Source organism: Nomascus leucogenys, chromosome 19, assembly GCF_006542625.1.
Source record: "Nomascus leucogenys isolate Asia chromosome 19, Asia_NLE_v1, whole genome shotgun sequence".
Classification (NCBI taxonomy): domain Eukaryota; kingdom Metazoa; phylum Chordata; class Mammalia; order Primates; family Hylobatidae; genus Nomascus; species Nomascus leucogenys.
The window spans coordinates 24,797,378-24,819,658 of record NC_044399.1 but is presented as its reverse complement, the minus strand read 5'-3'; the positions used below and the strand labels follow the sequence as shown (position 1 = coordinate 24,819,658).

Sequence of the window (22,281 nt, the reverse complement as noted above, 5' to 3'; positions counted from 1 at the left end):
CAGGCACAGTGGCTCATGCCTGTAATCCCAGCACTTTGGGAGGCCGAGGTGGGTGGATCACGAAGTCAGAAGTTCAAGACCAGTCTGGCCAAGATGGTGAAATCCCGTCTCTACTGAAAATACAAAAGTTAGCCAGGCATGGTGGCAGTGAGCCGAGATAACGCCACTGCACTCCAGCCTGGGAGACAGAGCGAGACTCCGTCTCCCTCTGTCGCCCAGGCTGGAGTGCAGTGGCGCGATCTTGGCTCACTGCAAGCTCTGCCTCCTGGGTTCACACCATTATCCTGCCTCAGCCTCCCCAGCAGCTGGAACTACAGGCGCCTGCCACCACGCCTGGCAAATTTTTTGTATTTTTAGTGGAGACCGGGATTTCACCATGTTAGCCAGGATGGTCTCAATCTGCTGACCTCGTGATCTACCTGCCTCAGCCTCCCAAAGTGCTGGGATTACAGACGTGAGCCACCACACCTGGCCAAAAAAAGTGTTTCTTAAGCCAGGCATGGTGGCTCATGCCTGTAATCTCAGCACTTTGGGAGGCTGAGGTGGGCAGATCACCTGAGGTCAGGAGTTTGAATCCAGCCTGGACAACATGGTGAAACCCCATTTTTACCAAAAATACAAAAAGTTAGCCAAGTGTGGTAGCAGACACCTGTAATCCCAGCTACTTGGGAGGCTGAGGCAGGAGAATCGCTTGAACCCAGGAGGCGGAGGTTGTAGTGAGCCGAGATTGCGCCACTGCGCTCCAGCCTGGGCAACAAGAGCGAAACTCCATCTCAAAAAAAAAAAAAAAAGCGTTCCTTAGATAAAGACAGTCCCTGTCCTTGCCCCTACCCTCAGCCCAGGGTTTTTCAAAGACATTATTGCCATTTTGTCTAGACTAAATCTCTGTTGGCGGGGGGTGTCCTCTGGTGGGGTGTTTAGCAGCTTCCCTAGCCTCTACTTACTAGATGCCAGCACCTCACCCTAACCATGTGGCAGCCAAAAACGTCTTCACACACATGCCAAAGTGTCCTGGTGGGGAGGTAGCAAAATCGCCCCAGTTGAGAACTACGACCTTAACCTGCCTCAAAAAGCTGCTCACAGGAGAGGACAGAGGAAAAGCCGGAGGCAAGGTGGGGGTTCTGCCCAGAAGGAAAGCGAAGGTTGGCAAACTCGGAGGGACCCCAGGAAGTGGTGGACAGGATTTGAAGACCCAAAGTGAGGCATACCGGGTGTGGGTAGGTGGTCAGTGGGTGACAGGACCAAGCCGTACTGAAATCTAGAATGATACTAGATTCACGACCCTCCTGTGGCCCCCATCTGGCCCCACACGGGAGGAGAAGTGATGGGTACTTACTGCGGCTTTTCCCGTTCTGAAATTGTCACCTGCAGCTGCACCTGCTGGTGGTGCCTTCTAGGATGGTCGGCACCCCCAACCCAGCCTTCTCCCAGATAATGGGCAACATGAGTATCTCGGGGGTGTGCTGTGTCTCTTTCAAGACGACTGTCAAAATAAAAGGAAACAAAAACAGATTGTTTAACAGACATGGCAGCAAAGCTGAAACTCCCTATAGCTTGAGTGCAGGAGGTTCTCACTTTTAGTCTTACCTTTGCCATTCAAAAATCAATTGTGAATATTGTCTGAGCACCTGTCAGGTGCCCCACTCCCTGCTAAGTCTAGCCGAATTGAGCAAAGTCTCTGCCCTCCAGAGGTCAACAAGCTGTGGAGACAGGGGAAAGGAGGGGAGGAGAGTGGCTGGGAGGAGGACATGGAGTTGGGGGCAGAAGAGGCCAGGCCTGGCTGGGGTACTCCTCCCTCCTGGGCTTCCAGGCTGAGGTTTCTGCCCTTGTCGCCAGGGATGGCTCCTTCAGTGAGCACCCAGCTCTTCCCCAGAGACTTGGACAGTTGCTTCAGGCCATTTGACTGGGATCTTGTTCCTTCCTCTGGATGGTTTTGTCCTGCTGGTTACCCTGAGCCCCAGAGAGCCCCATTGAGGGGCCACACTTAGCTTGAGGGAGTTCTTGATGAGTAGGATGAATCAAGGATTGAGCGTGGCAGAAGTCATTGCCCCCCGCCAATCCCAGAACTTTGGCTGAATCGTCTCATCCAGAACCCAAGAGAGCAGGTGAGCAGGAGGGGAATGGTTGGGCAGAGGACGGTGTGGACCAGATGCGGGAGTGGGGATTTCAGCGGGTGAGCTAACCTGGGGCTGGAAATGTGCAACATGCCCCACTCGCCCATCATCTGCCCAGCATGCCCGGCTCCCACCTGGCTTTGGGGGCATCTCTGGGAGAATGGCGCATCTGGTGCTGTTGCAGACTGGGGTCTGTGGGCAAGGCCAGGGCAGGGCTTATTCGTGTGCATGAATGACTGGGTTGGTCGGGAGCCTGGGGCTGTGTTGGGCCTCAGAGCCGGCCCTCATAGGTCTCTATGCTACGGAGCCAGCAGTCAACAGGAAGTGAGTCCCAGCATGAGAGGAGGCCATGTGGTCCCAGGCAGGAAGTGAGTGACAGTGGAGTTGCCTCCAGCAGCTTTGCAGGGCTCAGAGCCTGCCCCAATCTGAGGTGTCTGCAGGGCAGCAAATGATGAGAAGAAAGGAAGATGCAGCCATGAAAAAGTCTGGCTCTGACCTAAGCTTCTTAGCTCAAGTTGGCCAGGCAGGACCCCACGCACATCTCCGTGGTAGTGCCATGTTGGGGGCTTTGGGGTACCTGGAACAGCTGGACCCCAGAAGGTGGCTGCAGTGCAGGGGTACACTCCATTCTTCAGGCTGCTGGGGCTCATGACCGAGCCTTGAAGGGTGACAGACAGGGTTTACACCAGGGAGGACCATTCTAGGCTGGAAATGCCCTCTTTGCTTAAGCAGGGAGGGAGGAGAGGTGTTCTGAGTTCTGGGGAGGGTCCTGACACACAGGATGGAGGCAGGGGCGATAGGCAGGGGTCTGCTGTTCCACTTTCCTTCCTGGATTTGGCCTTCCTGGCTCTGCTGGCATCAGCCCAAGCCCCCAAGCGCAGCGGAGGACTTCTCGCTTTTACCAGTCACCTCCTCTTCCTCTCGTTGCAGCCCTCTGCCTCCAACTGCTGAGGAGTACACACATGCAGCTTTCTGTGGGTGCTTCCCTCCTGGAAGCAGGCCTGCCCAGCTGCCCTGCACAGCAGGAAAGGAGCTTGGCAGGCCCTGCAGTTCCTTCTGCTCCCCCTCTGGCTGCTCCCTGTGCCCAGGTCCCCGTCCAGGGAGGAAAGCATACCTGAGAAGACTCTGGTTTTGTTTTTGTTTTTGTTTTCCCAAGGCCCTTGTCCCTAATTGCCACCTCTGGGGGTTCCTCGCCGAATAACAGTGGGTTCAGAGTTCAAGTCCTAGACCGTTAGAGCGAAAGCAGCCTTGGAAATAGGGCTTTGCAGGGGAGGGGCTGGGGACCCAGTGCTGTCTCAGGCTGTGCACTCGAGTGGTGGGAAACTCTGGAGGGAATTGGGCAGTATCTCTGCACATTTAGCTGGACAGGCCCTTTCACCCGGCCTGACCACTTCTGGAACTCTGTCCCATGGAAACACGCAGCTGTACAGATCTGTAAGTGCAAGGGTGTTCACTGCAGCGAAAAGCAAATCAGCCCAAATGCCCACCATCAGGGAACGGCATGCATACATTTTGGAGCATCCAGATCCATCTGCACTGGGATGGAGGGATGCCCACTCTGCTTGTTAAGTGAAAAAGCAAGTTGCAGAACATTACGACTAGTATGATACCCTTTTGGAAAAAAACATTTCTGGATCTGAACGTGTATATGAATACATATGTATAAACATGTAACTTACACACGATTGTCGATGCATAGGAAAAAATCTGGAAAGGATGCTCACTGAACTGTTAATAATGGGTAGCTTAGGGGAGAGATTTTGGGGATAGGGAGCTGAAATAGGAGCTTTAACCTTTTAGCATTATTCATTTTTTTTTGTATCGTTTGATTTTTTTTTTTTTTTGAGATGGAGTCTTGCTCTGTTGCCCAGGCTAGAGTGCAGTGGCGCAGTTTCAGCTCACTGCAACCTCTACCTCCTGGGTTCAAGTGATTCTCCTGCCTCAGCCTCCCAAATAGCTGAGATTACAGGCATGCGCCACCATGCCCAGCTAATTTTTAGTAGAGACAGCGTTTTGCCATGTTGGCCAGGCTGGTCTCAAACTCCTGACCTCAGGTGATATGCGAGGGAGCCCGCCTCAGCCTCCCAAGTGCTAGGGTTATAGGCGTGAGCCACCACGCCTGGCTATAGTTTGATTTTTTTATGATATATGTGTCTGACTTTCATAAGTAGAAAAAAAAAGACAAGAAAGACAAAATCTCCATTGGTCTAGACCAGTCATCTCCACCTGACAGGTGGGGAAACTGAGGTGCTGAGAGCAGTGCCTTCCTTATCTGAGGCTTGCTGAGCTGATGCTGCCTTTCTACTGGGTAGGTGTTCTGCATACGGAGCCAGCACGGCAGAGTTGCTGAGTGCAGCCTGGTGCCTGTGGGTGTGGCAGAGTGCCGAGCCGTGGGGACCCCTGCCTGTTCCTGTCCCATGCTGGACACCTCCATTCTTCTTGAGATGTCCTGGCCCACTTGCCTCTGGATGGCTGAGGACTGAATATATACACACAGCAGAGCACACAGCAGGCACCCGGCTCTCCTGCTCTTGCTTTGTCCTTGCAAAGCCTGTGACCTGGAGCAAATCACAAAATTCCAGAGAGTCTCAGGTTCCTCCCCTGCTTCCCAGAGAGGCTGAGAAACTCTGAGGAGGTAGTAAGTGAGGAGCTTTGTCCACTGCGCAGTGACACACACAGACAGCCAGGATTATTCTTTATTGATTTTTATTACCTGGAACCTTAGCGAGTTCAGTTCTTAGACTCTAGGGGATAAAGAAATGATTTCCCTTGAAGGGAGAATGAGAGACCCCAGTGCTCAGGAAGAGTTGTTGCAGAGACTGAAAATTGTTTGCCAGAGCCTTGGCTCTTCCGGGTCTGAGTGCCTGAAAGAATCTGGGGTGGCCCAGGCCAGGGGAGAAGGCTGTGCTAGGCTACGAGCCCACAGAATGCTTTTTTGGGGGTCCTCCTTCAACTCTCATGCCTCAAGAGACCAAGAGGAAAGCTGGGAGGGCACTGACCACAGAAGTTAGACCAGCCTGAGTCCCAGACTTGATCTGGTGGCACTGGAATCTTCTGGGGGAGGGGGGGTTCTTATTGGATTATAGGTGGCACAAGGAGCATTTCTTTTTTTTTTTTTGAGACGGAGTCTTGCTGTGTCGCAAGGCTGGAGTGCAATGGCGTGATCTCAGCTCACTGCAACCTCTGCCTCCCAGGTTCAAGCGGTTCTCCTGCCTCACCCTCCCGAGTACCTGGGATTACAGGCATGCACCACCATCCCCAACTAACTTTGTATTTTTAGTAGAGATGGGGTTTCTCCATGTTGGTTAGGCTGGTCTTAAACTCCCGACCTCAAGTGATCCACCTGCCTCAGCCTCCCGAAGTGCTGGGATTACAGGTGTGAGCCACCACGCCTGGCCGGAGCATTTCTTTTTTAACACGGGCTGTGGAGAAGGCTTGGACGTCCTATGTAACCTCAGTGAATGGCGGTGGGGTGGGGGAGCAGATCCCTTGAGAAGTGCAACCAGGCTGGCAGACCTGCTTGGATTCTTTTCCTGTTTCTTAAGTTGGAGTCCACAGACTCATGATTTCAAGGGGTCAAGCCCAGGAATCCTTTGATGTTGAAAGCAAAATTGTGAACATATCTGTTTGCATGAAGGTTTATGTGAACACAGTTTCTGGACGGAAACTGCATAATCTTCTCTAGAATTTCAGAGTGGTCAATGATCCAAAACAGGCTAAGCCCACTGATCTAACCCTCCTCTTGTGTATCTTTCTTACATTTGCAGGTGGAAAGCAGTGACACGCCAAAGGACCCTGTGGTGATCTCCAAGTCCCCATCCATGGCCCAGGACTCAGGCCCCTCAGAGCTATTACCCAATGGGGACTTGGAGAAGCGGAGTGAGCCCCAGCCAGAGGAGGGGAGCCCTGCTGGGGGGCAGAAGGGCGGGGCCCCAGCAGAGGGAGAGGGTGCAGCTGAGACCCTGCCTGAAGCCTCAAGAGCAGTGGAAAATGGCTGCTGCACCCCCAAGGAGGGCCGAGGAGCCCCTGCAGAAGCGGGTGAGTCCTCAGCACCAGGGGCAGCCTCTTCCGGGCCCACCAGCATACCCTGAGAGTCAGGGACTTGGGTCTCCAGCAGGTCCCAGGAAGGATGGAGCAAATCCTGAGGGATTTGCTGGGTCGTGGCTAAAGGTCTGCTTGCCAAGGCTGTGGCCTGCAGGCTACTGGCTGGATGCAGCCTGCACATATGTTTTATTTGGCCCATAGAGTGTTTTAAACATTTAAAAAATTAGTTGCCAGTATTTAAAAATCAAAAAATTTCACATAAAAATCTGCAGTTTTGGCTTCTCATGAAAAAAAAAAAAAAAGCTAGATCTGGCAACAGCGGGCTTTCATAACGCCAACGATTGCTAGACTGGGATAATGGCGGTCCCTCCATCGCCTTCTGTGGCTGGTTATGGGCCTTAGTTTTCTGCAGCTCTACCTGGCCTGCTTACTCTCCCATGTGCCCTGCAGCTCCTGGGGATTGCTGTATTTGTAGCCCCTGGCCTGGGCACTCAAGGGCAACAGATGCCCTGTTTGCCTCTCTGAGTGCAGAGGTCCTGGGCCCACCCTAGTTGGGCTGACTCGACTGGAAATTTGGTTGTGACAGTGGCGTGGGGAGAGGGCTGGGTGAGGGTATTCTGTGTACTGCCCAGCCCAGGCCTCTTCATCTGGGGACTTTTTGGCCTAACCCTGGAAGCCTGGAAAGTTGCCCACTTTTCTCTTTCAGGTTAAGCCAGCAATTTCAGGGCCAACCGAGCTGTAAACATGTTAGTAATGAGGACAACTAGCATTTGTACAGGGCTTCACAGTTTACAAAGCGCTTTCTCATACATTATCACATTTGATCCTCCCAGGGCCCTGCCAGGTTGTTTTGCATATGTGCATTTTAATTTCAAAAAGTCTTCCTTCCAAGCGTGTATGATGGAATGAGTAAATTGATTAATTGGCGTAACGTATTTTACATGGATCCAACCTAATGTTCATGCAGGATAGAGAACATTTCCAGAATACAAATTTCCAAACTTATTAAGAAGCTTTTATTCATTTATTATTCAACAAATATGTATGATGCTCCCACTATGTGCAGAACACTACAGAGGGAATCTGTATTAGTTGTTTTATTTACTCCTCTAACAAACAATCTTATTCAAGAGATATGATTATCCTCATTTTCAGGAGAAAAATATTGAGGCTTAAAGTGATGATGTGACTTGCTCATGGTGCCCAAACCTTAAGTGGCAGATCCAGGGCTCATTGAATCCTGGTCTTGTGCCTTTCTACTATTTTCCGCTGTCCTGGAATGGGGCTTGGTGCGGAGACGGGTCCTGAACTGTCTGGGTCTCTTGCACGTATTCTGATACTTCCCGGGAGTGGGAAGGGCCTGAGAGGAGTGAAACAGATGAGGAAAGGGAGGAGACACCATCCTTCCCATTAACAATGCCAGGTGTGTGAGAGAACCCATCAGCCCTGCCCTTCCAAATGTGGTGCTTCCTATGGGCTGACTGCAGTTGACTTTGCTTCCCAGGACCCCACCATGACTCCTGCCGAGCTGCTACTCAGGGTCATGGCATTCCTTCCTGCCCTGCAGCATAGAGCCATAGCCCCAAAGCTGTTCTCTGGCCTTGAGGGTTTGTTTTCACTTTGGGATTTCCCTACTTCCATTTCTAGCTGTTCTCAGGGGCTCCTGCATCGGTCAGTCAACAGGTGTTTCTTAAAACACCCATTCAGGGTGTGCTAGGATCCATACCCTAAGGGACTAAGGAAACTGTTATGAACAAAAACGTGGTTCTTGCCCTCAAGGACCTCACAGTCAGCTGGAGAGACAGACATTAATGAGAAATCCACGCTTAAAAAGATGAGATTACACGTGGAGATAAGCGCTCTAAGGGAAGTGAAACATGTCCAGGGGAACTGCAAGGAAGCACCTGAGTTGGCCTGGGCTGTCCAGCCCGAGCTGAAGGGCCAGGGAGTCCACTGGGTGAGGGGTAGAGGGAGAGAGTGAGAACAGGGAAGAAGGTTCCCAGGTGGGAGGGAGCAGGGCACCCAGGGAACTGATAGATGTCACAAGGCTAGAGTGGAGAGAGCAAAGGAGAAGGGTGTGGAAAGTGCTGGGGCAGACAGGCCAGGCCTTCAAGGTGGCTGCCGGGGCTGGGGGGCGGGGAGGCGGGGGGTGGGGAAGCGGGGGGTGGGCAGTGTGTGTGATGTAATCAGCTTTGCAATTTGAAAAGCTCACTATGTCATCTGGATCCTGGGATAGAATGGAGGAGCTGGGAAGTAGGATGGCATCAGAGGGGCTGATGAGCAGGATGGCAACAGAGATGAAGGGAGGGGACAAATGCTAGGAACATGAGAGGTGAGGGAGAGATGCTGTCAAGGATGATTCCTGGGTCTGGGACTTTCAGACAGGTGGATCTTCCTTAGAATCTTAGTGCTGAGTATGGTGGGCAAAAACTCTTTAAGTCTCCTTGACCTCCAAAATTTGGCTTTGAGGCTGGGCGCAGTGGCTCATGCTGGTAATCCTGGCACTTTGGGAGGCCCAGGCGGGCAGATGACTTGAGGTCGGGAGTTCGAGACCAGCCAGGCCAACGCAGTGAAACCTTATCTCTACTAAAAATACAAAAAAAAATTAGCCGAGCTTGGTGGCGCATGCCTGTAGTCCCAGCTACTCGGGAGTCTGAGACAGGAGAATCACTTAAACCCGGGAGGTGGAGGTTGCAGTAAGCCAAGATTGCGCCACTGCACTCCAGCCTGGGCAATAGAGTGAGACTCCATCTCAAAAAAAAAAAACAAAAAAACCCACAAACTTTGGCCTTGGTACACTCCTGTGTGGCCCCGGCTATCCAGGAAGTATAGATTCTGGCAGGGATCAGAGCTGGTAGGATCCCTGAAGGCCACTGCACTGCCTGGAAGCTGAAATTGGTGAGATGTTACCTAGCGGGGTAGGCAGTGGCCTAGGCTCTGCCAGTGTGCAACGGGCAGTGGCTTAATCAGGGTGTGGAGGCTCGGTCACGGTTCCAGCAGTCAGCTGACACAGAACACATGCTCAGCTGGTTGATTCAGATGAGGAAGGAGACTAAGGCCTCGGAGAGGATGTGGCTCGGCCGTGGTCTCCTTTCAGTTCCCCTTATTCCAGGTCTCTTTTCAGGGGATGCTCCCCTGGAACCCCTTTTATTAGCTCCTGTACAGCAAAAGCAGACTTTTTAAGGCAGCGTTTCTTGTAGCCTGAGCATGTGCTGAAAGTACAGCCAGGAGAAAGAATCAGGAAGACAGGAGATGATGAGATGAGTGATAGGGACAGGAGCCAACACCCGACAGGCCTGTGCTTGTCTTGGGTCTGCTCCTGCCCCTGCCAGCATTAATGCCATAATGATGATGATTCAGGTGGCAGTGGCGATGTGGCTTTCCGAGTATTGACTGTATTGGGCATTCCCTCTCCTCGCTACTCACAGTGGTCCATAGACCAGCAGCGTTGGCAGCACCCAGGAATTTAGAAATGCAGAATTCCAGACTCCACTGAAGACCTGCTGGATCAGAATCTGCATTTTAAAGAGGGCCTCATGCTTCCCATGTATATGAAAGTTTCAGAAGCTCTGCTGTGTATTATGCCCCATGTGTGATCACGGGAGGAAGACTTTTTTTTTTTTGAGACAGCGTCTCATTCATTCTGTTGCCCAGGCTGGAGTGCAGTGGCACGATCTTGGCTTACTGCAACCTCCACCTCCCAGGTTCAAGCGATTCTCCTGCCTCAGCCTCCTGAGTAGCTGGGATTACGGACGCCCACCACCACGCCCGGTTAATTTTTGTAATTTTAGTAGAGACAGGGTTTCGCCATGTTGGCCAGGCTGGTCTCGGACTCCTGATCTCAGGTGATCCGCCCACTTTGGCCTTCCAAAGTGCTGGGATTACAGGCATGAGCCACTGCACCCAGCCTGGAAGACTCTTATTATCCCCATTTTTCAGATGGGGAGACCGAAGCTTCAGAAAGGTTAAATTACTTACCCAAGATTATGCAACTGGTGAGAGACCGGATTAGGGTCAGCACAAAATCCCTCTCTACTCTCAGCCTAGGGCCCCTTTTCAGGCCAGTGACTGCCCTCTGAGGTAAACCTGGCTACAGCCTGGTCATGGAGATTTGAGTTCATTTTAAAGAGAACTTGGGTGGCCTCTGGCTGAGTATAGCTCAGACTAAGAGGCGAGTGTTAGAAGCACCCTGGCCTCCCCTGCCCCCAGGTCCTGAGATGCACTAGGGTCATGTTCGGGCCCGTCAGGGCCACACTGGAAGGACACAACCACCTGGCCCTGGTGGTGACCCTGGGCCTGGGCCAGGAGCAGTTGGGCTGCATAGGCCGTACTGAGAGAGCAGCTGACCCTCCCTGACTCACGACAAGTGCCGCATTCCGAGGCAGCCCGGCCAGGCTGGAAAGCGAGTGTGTGTGTGTGTGTGTGTGTGTGTGTGTGTGTGTGTGTGTGTGTGTGATCACTCAAGTGGGCATGCGCAGAGTCTGTCAGGGAGAAAATTCCAGAAAGAAGCCAGTTGGAAACTGCATAAGGAAAAATCGTTCTGTTTTGGGGAGCCTGGGGGGCTGGGAAATTAGGAAGGGGGTCACATCGAGAAATAACGGTAGTGGTGCTATGGAGAGGGAGCTTGCCGGGGCATCCGGATCCCTGAAAAGCTCATCTCAGCTCAGGCCTTAAGTCACTCCACCCCCCAGGTCTCAGCTTTCTGCAAAATTTAAGTGCTGAACAAGTACTCAATGATCTCTGCAAAGCCTTTCAACTCTGATTTTCTAATATTCTAATGAATAAATAATTATCCGTAAAAGTAATTAAATGCCATGGAGGGTCCCAAGTAGGAAACGTTTGAGGTTCTAAAGCGGTCTGGGGAGAAAATGCAGTCGGGAGCCCCAAGTCCAGGTCCGAGAGCCAGCCCGGGGGTCCTCCACTCCCCGCCCTAGCCGCAGGGTTGACACAGTGGTTCCCAGCGCCACCGCGAGCCCCGGAGCCCCGCCGCGCCAGGGTCCGCCGGGACCGCCAGGCCGCCCTCAGGCCGCCACCTGATCGCGGGCAGACGCCCCCTGCTGGGAGCCCGGGGCCTCGCTGGGCAGAGCGACGAGGTCTGGGAGGAGGGGGAAGCCCTGGCCTGGGAGCGGGGAGGCCCCGGACAGGCTGGAGGGGGCCCCCGCGAAAAAGGTGGGGAGCTGGCTGTGGTGGGAGAGAGGACGGAAAGGAAACAGGGAGGCAGAGCCAGACAAGATGGGTGAGACAGCCCTTTAAAGGCCGGTCACGAACAAAGCGCTGGCGAGTGAGCGCCCGCCCACGCACACAGGTGCCCGCGACAGACGCCCCGTCCCCGCCCACGCGGCCCCCGCGGGCTGAGCCCGGCGCCAGGCCCGCACCCACGGCGGCCCTCCTGCCTCCCTCCCCCGGTGCTCCCGGGCCTAGCTAGTGGGCGTCTCTGTCACCCGGGACAGAACCACCGAGGACAGAGCTGTCCTGGGCGCCCGGGGCCAGCCCAAAACCAGCCCAGGACCCCCCTGTCACGAGGGAAGGGAGTGGCCTCCCGGGCTGAGGACCCGCGGCGTGAACACTGTGGCTGGCTTCCGCTTCACAGCCAGGAGATGAAGTCGGGTCTGTTTTTTCCGTTTCAGGCTCTTTGTCTCCCCCCACCCCGAGCTACCATGAGCCAGCCTTAGTGACCTTCCTGCAGTGGGCCCAGGCCCGATACGCTGTCGGCTCCCGACAAAGAAGCTCAGGGGCCCAGGTGGAAGGAGGTCTCACTTCCCCACCTCCAGCAAGAAGCTACGGGAGGCAGAATCAGCCTCCGGGGCGCTGGGCCTGGAAGGGGTGCCTGGAAAGGGTGGTGAGGACCTGGTGGGGAGTGCAGGGGGATGCCTGGTAGGAGCGCGGCTCCCCTCATGCTGGGGGCCTGGAGAAGCACAGGGAGAGGGCAGGGTCTCAATAGGGAAGTTGAGACTTCCCTGCCATTACCTGGAATCAGGGCCCAGTAGAGGAAATGAATCCTTAGGGAAGGAGAACCACACTAACATGTATTGAGCACCTACAGTATGCCAGGCCCCACAGTAGGCACTTAATGCTCACCATAACCTAATGATTTTAGAACATTTGTCTACCTTGATTCAGTGGGAAAACAGGCCAGGAGAGGTTACGGAGGTCACACTGGAATCCAAACCCAAGTCTTCTAGATTAAAGGCTGAGCTCAGGGGCCTTAGCATGGGGCAGGGAGTGGAGGGAGGGAGAATGAGATTAGTAATAGAATCATCATATTTGGACCTGCAGGCGGACCTTGGAAATCGCATCCAGCATCCTTATTTTCCAGATGAGGAAACTGAGTCTCGTAGAGAGGAAGTTGCTTCACCGGGGTCTTGTTCCAGTTGGCCCGGTACCCACCGCCCCCCAGTACATGCCCTTATGCCCAGAAGGCCTCTTTGCAAACACTCCCTTGCAGGGCCAGGGAGGCCGCTCAGGCTGGCCCTCTGGCTCAGGCCTTCCTGCACCCCCTCCGCCTTCCGCACCCCCTCTGCCTTCCTGCTCCTCCTCTGGGGAAGGAGGTCTCTTGACTGGGAGCAGCAGAATGGGGGTATTTTTAGTCCCCTTCTGTGTACCTGAGACAGAGTTGACAGGCCAGAAACCCAGCTCTGAATTTCCTCGTGTTCCCTCTTGCCTGGGCCTCAAGGCCTGCCCCTGCCCGAGTTCTTTCTCTGCCCTAGGCCCTGCTGGGTCCTCAGGGTCAGCACTGTGCCTGGCATGTGGTGGGCCATCATATTTAACACATGAACAGCTGAACGGCCAGAGGAACCCCATCCCCTGTGGCAGGGACCCCAGGCACAAGGTGGGGCCTGTGAGCCACTCCAGTAATTCTGCCGACCAACGAACTGGTCCCTTTGTTCTTCCCTCTCCACAGGCAAAGAACAGAAGGAGACCAACATCGAGTCCATGAAAATGGAGGCAAGTGTTCCACCCCCAGGGGCTCTGTGGATCCTGATTCTAGAAGAAGGACACGGGTGGCGAGTGTGTGTGAGGGGGCGGAGGGTGGGCCCCTCCTCCTTCTTTACACATCCCTCTGTGGGAAGGAGAGGAAGTGGGTGTGGAGATTGGAAGTCCCCCAACAAGGCAGCCGGCTCATCCCCCTCCAGAGGCCAGACACCTCCCTTCGTGGCCTGTGGCTGTGTCCATGTTCCCCCCCCACCCCCACCACACATGCCCCTCGCTCCTCCAGCCCACACGGGGCCTGCCCAGCACTCCCAGGGGTGCCCTCTCTGGCCAGGAGCCAGTGTCCACATTGTGTTTGAGGCGAGTGCCTCCTTGGTGGGTCTGTCAGTGCCCACCCTAATGCCCTAATGTCTGTCTCTCTGTCCTAGGGCTCCCGGGGCCGGCTGCGGGGTGGCTTGGGCTGGGAGTCCAGCCTCCGTCAGCGGCCCATGCCGAGGCACACCTTCCAGGCGGGGGACCCCTACTACATCAGCAAGCGCAAGCGGGACGAGTGGCTGGCACGCTGGAAAAGGGAGGTGAGGTGCCTTCTGGCCTGGGCCCCAGCCTGTCCTGCAGAACTGGAAAACCAGAAGTGATGGGCCTCAGTTTCCCCTTCAGGCTAACCCTTAGAACTTACTGGGAGCCGCTTAATCTCTAGGCAGTGATGACTGGTTCATCTGCCCCTTCAGCAGATGCTTATTGAACACCTACTGTATACCTGGCTGTGTACTAGGCCCTGGGCGTATACGGTTCCTGCCCTCATGGAGTTGACATTTGGATGGCGGAGACAGGCAGAACATAAGGAAACAAGGGGCTGAAATAGAAGATAGCAGAGGCCTGCTTTAGTTGGGGTGGTCAAGACAGGCTTCTTGGAGGAGGTGGCATTTCAGTTAAGGTCTGAAGGAACTGAAGAGCCGGCTCTGTGAGGAGTGGGGTCAGGGAGAGTGTTCTAGGCAGAGGAAACAGCACCAGCAAGGCCTTGACTTGTTTGGCAAACTGTATGCCAGGGTGAAATGGCAAAGGAGAAAGGGCCAGATGCAGCCGGAGAGGTAGGCGGGGCTCCACACATCAGGGCGCTCTGCAGGATCTCCCCAAAAGCTGGCTTACTTCTGACAATACTGGGCAGCCATAGAAGGTTTACTGTGCACAGGAAGGATGTGATGTGGATTTGAGAGGCAGCAGTGGAGACAGAGAAGAGCTTTGGGGTGTATTTTGGAGCTAGAATCGCTAGGGCTTGCTGATGGACCGGAGGGGAGGGGAACTGGTGGACTCAAGGAGGACTCCCAGGGGTCTGGCCTGAACACCTGGTGATGGTTGTGCCATTTGCTCAGATGGGAAGACCCAGGGGAGGATGAGGTTTGGGACAGGTGGGAATTGAGGGCTCCGTGTGAGATGCCAGGTGCCTGGAGTCTGGGCTGTAGGGAAGTACGGGCGACAGAGGTGGGAGTTGAGAGCAGAACCCTGGCATTTAAATCCATGGGAACTTAAGGGCTCAGCAAGGGGAGAGGGAGGAGAGACAGAGTCTCAGAACATGTCCATGAAAACCCCGACATTTCTGGGCCACATGGAGAGGAGGAGTGGCAGGCAGCGGGGACCGAGGGAGAAAGCAGGACAGAACGGTGTCTGGGGAAGCACGGAGTTTTCCTGGAGGGTGGCTGCCCAGCCCTAGGGAAAGCTGAATTCACTGAGACATGCCCATGGCATTGGACAACTTGGAAAGGAGCTGGTGACTTTTTAGAGAAGCTTCTGTGGGGGTCGGGGAGGTGGGAACAGCCCATGGAGGGCTTCAGCCATGCAGAGAGGTGAGAAAATGGGGGCTGAAAGACTGAGGAGAGAAATCAACTCGCCACGTGCAATTTTTTAGCTGTCTTGTATGTTTGATTAGTAGAGAGCCGGGTACAAAGAGAAGTGGGTGGTGACCTAGCTGCACAGGAAAAGAGAGGAAACTGCCACCACGTGGGGCACTTCACGTGAACTCAGCTCTCATTTCGTCTTTACCCCAGGCCTCCAGAGGAAGGCGGCCCTGTTGGTCGGTTCGCCTTTGTGTGAGAACTTTCTCTAGAGAAAGTGCAGAACAGAGGCCAGGCGTGGTGGCTCACACCTGTAATCTCAGCACTTGGGAAAGCTGAAAGGAGGTCAGGAGTTCGAGACCAGCCTGGCTAGCTTGGTGAAACCCTGTCTCTACCAAAAATACAAAAAATTACCAGGCGTGGTGGCTCATGCCTGTAATCCCAGCACTTTGGGAGGCTGAGGCGGGCGGATCACCTAAGGTCAGGAGTTCGAGACCAGTCTGCCCAACATGGCAAAATCCCGTCTCTACTAAAAAGACAAAAAATTAGCCGGGCGTGGTGGCAGGCGCCTGTAATCCCAGCTACTCGGGAGACTGAGGCAGGAGAATCACTTGAACCCAGGAGGTGGAGGTTGCAGTGAGCTGAGATCACACCACTGCACTCCAGCCTGGACAACAAGAGCAAAACTCTGTCTCAAAAAAAATACAAAAAATTAGCCAGGTGTGGTGGTGTGTGCCTATAGTCCTGGCTACTCAAGAGGCTGAGGCAGGAGAATTGCTTGAACCCGGCAGGTGGAGGTTGTGGTGAGGCGAGATTGCACCACTGCACTCCAGCCTGGGCAACAGAGCGAAATTCCGTCTCAAAAAAAAAAAAAAAAAAAAAAGAGAGAAAGTGCAGAACAGGGTGGGGGTTCTGGCTGCTTGATTGTTTTCTTTTCCTCTGAGCTCCAGGAAAGCAGAAATTACTTTCCCGGAAGAGCCCGGAGAAAGGGCAGCCTGTCTGAGGTCTGGGAGGAGAGGCACTTACCCCTACGCGTGGAATGTTGTGTTTGGGGTGGAAATTCAGGAATGGGGCTCTTCTCTCCAAGTCAGTCGCTGCACTCCTGAGTTTCCTGCAACCCGGAAACAGGGGCTTTGCTTTTTAGCTCCTGGTTCTGTGAGGGAAGTGTTTCTGTTCTCATTTAGCCCTGGGGCAAGAAGCTTAGATTATGACTTTCAGGACCTGGAAGAACTTTCAGAAATTCCGTGATTCTCAAACTCTGCTCCCTTGAAGAAGCAGTATGGAGGCCTGCCCTCAGTTACAGTGAAAAAAGGGTTCTTTCCTCAACTCCCGGGAAAACTTAGATCATAGATACATTTTCTCAATTTTAGGTCTCTACTAAAATTTAAAAAGACTTTTTTGGCTGGACGCAGTGGCTCACACCTGTAACCCCAGCACTTCGGGAGTTCGAGGCCGGTGGATCACCTGAGGTCAGGAGTTTGAGACCAGCCTGGCCAACATGTTGAAACCCCATCTCTACTACAAATACAAAAATTAGCTGGGCGTAGTGGCAGGCACCTGTAATCCCAGCTACTTGGGAGGCTGAGGCAGAAGAATCACTGGAACTCAGGAAGCAGAGGTTGCAGTGAGCCAAGATTGTGCCACTGCACTCCAGCCTGGGTGACAGAACGAGACTCCATCTCAAAAAACAAAACAGATTTTGTAAAACTCATGAACATTTTCTAACATATGCAGAAGCAGAGAGTAGTGTAACAACCTCCCATTGCCATCACCTGGCTCCAGCAATTATCAAAAGATTTACTATTAAGTCTTCAACCCAGCCGGGCGCGGTGGCTCACGCCTGTAATCCCAGCACTTTGGGAGGCCAAGGTGGGCAGATCACGAGGTCAGGAGATCGAGACCATCCTGGCTAACACGGTGAAACCCCGTCTCTACTAAAATTACAAAAAATTAGCCGGGCATGGTGGCGGGCGCCTGTAGTCCCAGCTACTCGGGAGGCTGAGGCAAGAGAATGGCGTTAACCCGGGAGGCAGAGCTTGCAGTGAGCCGAGATTGCGCCACTGCACCGCAGCCTGGGCGACAGCGCAAGACTCTGTTTAAAAAAAAAAAAAAAAGTCTTCAACCCTTGGCATTTGCATCCCCACTCGCAACCAATGAAGGTAACAGTGGGCGTTAACAGAAAAACCAAAATGTTGATTTAATTTAAAAGACTTTAGTACACTTGACTTGCGATGTGGAGATTGCCAAACAAAATATATTTTCTCCTAATAACATCATTCCTTATTCCTATGCTGTAATTAAAGAATTCCGGCCGGGCACGGTGGCTCACGCTTGTAATCCCAGCACTTTGGGAGGCCGAGGCGGGCGGATCACGAGGTCAGGAGATCGAGACCACAGTGAAACCCCGTCTCTACTAAAAATACAAAAAAAAATTAGCCGGGCGTGGTGGCGGGCGCCTGTAGTCCCAGCTACTCGGAGAGGCTGAGGCAGGAGAATGGCGGGAACCCGGGAGGCGGAGCTTGCAGTGAGCCGAGATTGCACCACTGCACTCCAGCCTGGGCGACAGAGCGAGACTCTGTCTCAAAAAAAAAAAAAAAAAAAGAAAAGAATTCCATGAATTCTAGTACAAGTTTTAGAACTACCGATCTCATTTTCAGACTAGGGGACTTGGGGCTACCGAGTTTTATAACTGGCCACAAGCTCACAATGAAGAATTGGGAACAGGACTAGAATGGAATTAGAATTTAGGTTTCCTATTTCAATGTGGGGCCCAGCCCCTGACTGTCACACAGTCTCCTCCTGGGCTTTGCATGGGGTTAGGGAAGGGCTAGATGCAGGCATCAAGAATGGGGAAGACACAGGTAGCTTTCAAGATTCCCAAGTCACCCTCAGCCTCAAGAGTAGTAGCTGTTGCTATCAGGCCTGTTTTCTTTGTTTGTTTGTTTGTTTGTTTGTTTGTTTGTTTTTGAGACGGAGTTTCGCTTTTGTTGTCCAGGCTGGAGTGCAATGGCTGGATCTCGGCTCACTGCAGCCTCCGCCTCCTGGGTTCAAGCGATTCTCCTGCCTTAGCCTCCTGAGTAGCTGGGATTACAGGCACCCACCAACACACCTGGCTAACTTTTTGTATTTTTAGTAGAGATGGGGGTTTCACCATGTTGGTCAGGCTGGTCTTGAACTCCTGACCTCAGGTGATCTGCCCGCCTTGGCCTCCCGAAGTGCTGGGATTATAGGCGTGAATCACTGCACCCGGCCTATCAGGCCTGTTTTTGTTTTTAGTTTTTTGTTTTTTTGAGACGGAGTTTCGCACTTGTTGCCCAAGCTGGAGTGCAATGGCACGATCTCAGCTCACTGCAACCTCCATCTCCCAGGTTCAAGCGATTCTCCTGCCTCAGCCTCCCGAGTAGCTGGGATTACAGGCGTGCACCACCACACCTGGCCAATTTTTTGTAATGTTTTCTAAGTGGTGTAACAACAGCACAGACATTTCTCCTCTTTTCTCAGTCTCATTTTGTTCTCTGACATTTGAGCCCTTCTGAAACTGCCTCCCTGGGCCTTCCGAAGGCCCCTGCAGGTTCCTCCCCACCTCCTTCAGCTGATCTCGAGCGGCAACCGCTGTTAACTGCATCCCCAGATCTCCACCCCCCACCCTCTGCCAGTGTTGATCCACTAACCCCTTACCCACCCTCCTAGATCCAAGTACCCTCCTCCTCCCAAAAAAGGCACCTCCCGTCCTGACAAACCACCCAGCCTTCAGGACCCAGCTCCAGCTGTTCCCCAGGCAATATCACTTGAAGGGCCAGCCAGCACTTCCTAATCTCAGGATGCAATGCCTGCAACCTTTCATTCAGGGCACCTTTACTGAGCCGATTTCCAGAAGCCTCCACAGCTGAGTGACACGTAAGATACTGGGACTACCAGAGGCATAGAGGATTCCTAGTTTTCCCGTGATAGGATGAGGGCTCATAGCACCTGCAGAAAGAGCTGCCCTGAACGGGGCGTAGACGAATGCTGCCTGGGGTCATCTACGCATCAGCAGGAGGTGGCTTCTGGCTTTTGACGGTTGAACTGGAATTTAGGGGAGGGGTGAGGAAGGCATTTCAGAGGGAGGAATACAGCAGGCACATACCTCCCGAGGCACAAGACACTTGGGCTTTTCAGGAATGGGAGTTTGTTGTGGTGGTGCACAGCGGGTGTGGGCAGAAAGCAGCTAGGACATGTGGCTGGAAGGTGGGGCAGGGCCAGAAGGAGGAGCTGCCACCAGACCCCAGGCTGCACCAGCCCTTCCCCTAGGCTGTGTGCCCCACCTGGGGGGGCTTCTTCCCTCGGAACGCACTCCCCAGCTTAACTTCCTTCTCCTTGCCCACCCTTGTCAGACCACAGTTACTGAGTGAGCCTACCCCAGATTACCCCCTCCAGGCTTTCCCGCCCCCAAGATTTAAGACAACTCAGAATGCCACAAAATGAAAGAAATGGAAAATAAGTGAATGGGGAAAATTAGACATTTCCGCATTCCCTGAGGCTGAAGTGAGAATTCCTGCTGGAGCTGGGAAGGAAGTTGTCTTCTGTCTGTTCCATCTCCTGTTGCTGTTCCTTCACCTGCTTACTAGTCCTGTGAGGACTAAGCTCTGTTTTAATCATGATCACACCCTGCCATAGAACCTCCAATGGCTCCCCATTGTCTCCCCCATCATGTCAGATACCCTCTGGCTATTTCTCAAGTCTTCAACCCTGCGACCTCCACAATCAACTCACCCCACTTTCACTACAGTCCTCTAATAGAAGGGTGTCCCCTAGGAGGGGACCTTGCCATGCTCCTTCCTTCCTTCCTGTCATCGTTCCTGCTGTGATTTCTCCAGTCCATTCTTCAGGGTTGAGGCCAAGAGCTGCTGCCTCCTCCAGGAAGGTTTCCAAGATTTCTCCAGTCCACAATGACCTCTTCCCTTCCCTGAATCCCTGTAACCCTTACTGAGGTTTGTTTGTTTCTTTGAGACAGTTTCACTCTGTCTCCCAGGCTGGGGTGCAGTGGTGCAGTCTCTTGGCTCACTGCAACCTCCACCTCCCGGGTTCAAGCAATTCTCGTGCCTCGCCTCAGTCTTCCCAGTAGCTGGAATTACAGGCACGCACCACCACACCCAGCTAATTTTTATATTTTAAGTAGAGATGGGGTTTCGCTATGTTGGCCTGGCTAGCCTCGAACTCCTGACCCCAAGTGATGCGCCTGCTTTGGCCTCCCAAAGTACTGGAATTACAGGCATAAGCCACTGCACTCAGACTGTCCTTACTGTTAATATTACTTAGCACTCAATCATATTTCATCAGGGTATTTTTCACTGTTTCTTATGTGTTGATCACGTCTTCCTCTGTCTGGCCTAATGCAATGGGCAGGGAGAACAGGCCCAGTGAATACCTGCCGGTTGGCTAAGCAGTTGGGAGGTAGGTGAATGTGGGACCACTTCTCTGGGAGCATGAGATCTTGGATTTCCACCATGACAAGGGCCCACACACTTGATTTCGAGGTGGTTTTTCCAGGGGTGCTGACAGGTATACCTGGAGGATGGCATGGGGACTGGTATGGACAGGCTCCATGGGTAAAGGGGGGCCAGAGTCTCCTCCATCCTGTGTTCCTGCCATTCTCACCAGGCTTCTGAGCTGAAGAGAACCTTCCTTGGCCTGGCAGAGCTGGCCAGGGCTGTGGAGAGAGCAGGGGTGGGGCAGTTCCTCCTCCCAAAGGAAGGCAATCCCTTAGCTCCTCTTCCTTCTAATTCTCAGAGCAAAATGCACTCTGACGGAGGGCTTGAGGGTTAGGAAGGGCCTCTCGCTTCATTAGCCCTCCCTGTAGCTCTGCAAGGCAGATGAGCACAGAGACCCAGGGTCAGTAGCTGGGCAGTCATCTCGCCTGGGAGCCGCTCACTCCAGTTTGTGTCACTGCTGGTGGTTTTAGGACTCAGTTACAGCACATCGATGGCATGACTTGCTCATTAATCTCTTCACCCCAGCCGGATTCTAAATTCCATATAGGCAGCGGGTACCATGTCCTACTGTTCTAGGATCTAGTCTCTTTCCTGCTTCCAACCTGAAGGTAGGGACCCTTGACTCATGCATCCTTATACTTATTAGATGCTTAATAATATTGAATAGTGATAATGAAACATCTGTGGCTGGAATGTCATAGTCTCTCCTCCCTTCCCTCGCGACACTCAGATACAACCCACTCCCTCCGCCCAGGGCTGCCCAGCAGATAGCAGAGCCTTCATGGACCTTAAGGGTCGGCTGCTGTTTACTGCGACCTTTGGAGGCAAGTTCAAATACTGCCTTAAGTAAGGTCCCACTTACTGGGTGTGGGACCTTAGGCATCACTTACCCTGTACCCCAGCTGAGGTTCCTCCTCTGTGGATAGACTTGGCTGTACTCTGCATCTCCATGGCAGCAGCACTCGCCAGCTTGTTTTCTGCCTCTACCCATTTTTGCATTTAAGCTTGTTCAATACGGGCATTCTGGGCACCCCCTGCCCCCAGGGCTGGCATGTGGGAGGTGCAGGGTGAAAGTGTGCTGAGTGAATGAACAATTCTCATCTCAGAGTTGTGTGGATGACACACAACATTTAAAGCTCCTAGCACAGAGCTAGCATATAATAGGAACTTTATAATTTTTTAGAAAGTATTTTAAATTACATAAGTATTACACAAATAAATTCTTGTGAAAAAGTCCGCCCAAACTTGCCACCCCAAAGTTTTATTTTGAGATAGGGTCCTGCTCCATTGGCCAGGCTGGAGTGCAATGGCATGATCATGGCTCACTGCAGCCTCAACTTCTTGGCTCAGGTGATCCTCCCACCTAAGCCTCCTGAGTAGCTGGGACCACAGGCATGTGCCACCACACTTGGCTAATTTTTAGATTTTTTGTAGAGATGGGGGGTTTCCTTATGTTGACCAGGCTGGTCTCGAACACCTGGGCTCAAGCGGTCCTTCTGCCTCAGCCTCCTGAAGTACTGGGATTACAGGCATGAGCTACCACATCTGGCCTGAAAATTTAATTCCTTCACCAGAAATACTTGATGCTATCAGTTTGGTGTATGTCATGATTTTTTTCTATCCGTGTGTATGCGTGTAAATATATAATTTTGCTTCAGGGGTTCTTTTTTTCCTTTTCTTTTTACACAAATGGAACCACACTGTAGTTTCATTTTATAGCTTGGTTTTTGACTTCCAATAAGTCTGTGCAATCTAGCCACGTAATTACTATTATATTCCACCACGTGGACTCCCATGGTTTTATTTAGCCATTCTGTTATTGGTGGCCATTTATGTTGTTTATGATATTTCACTGTTTAGCATTGCAGCGGTGAACATCCTTAGTCATACCTC

General features: G+C 52.9%; 1 protein-coding gene across 5 annotated transcripts in view; it reads left to right on the top strand.

Moving 5' to 3' along the window:
• DNMT3A (DNA methyltransferase 3 alpha) overlaps nucleotides 1–22,281 on the top strand; it is a 115,874-nt gene that overhangs the window by 54,237 nt on the left and 39,356 nt on the right. For all 5 annotated transcript variants that reach the window (XR_004026936.1, XM_030799422.1, XM_030799421.1 and 2 more), the window contains exons 4-6: nucleotides 5,882–6,152; nucleotides 13,060–13,103; nucleotides 13,517–13,663. Coding sequence is in view for 4 of the 5 variants with exons in the window: in XM_030799422.1 (XP_030655282.1) it covers nucleotides 5,882–6,152; nucleotides 13,060–13,103; nucleotides 13,517–13,663 (462 nt within the window). In the remaining variant the exon portion in view is untranslated. The remainder of the gene's footprint in view (nucleotides 1–5,881; nucleotides 6,153–13,059; nucleotides 13,104–13,516; nucleotides 13,664–22,281) is intronic.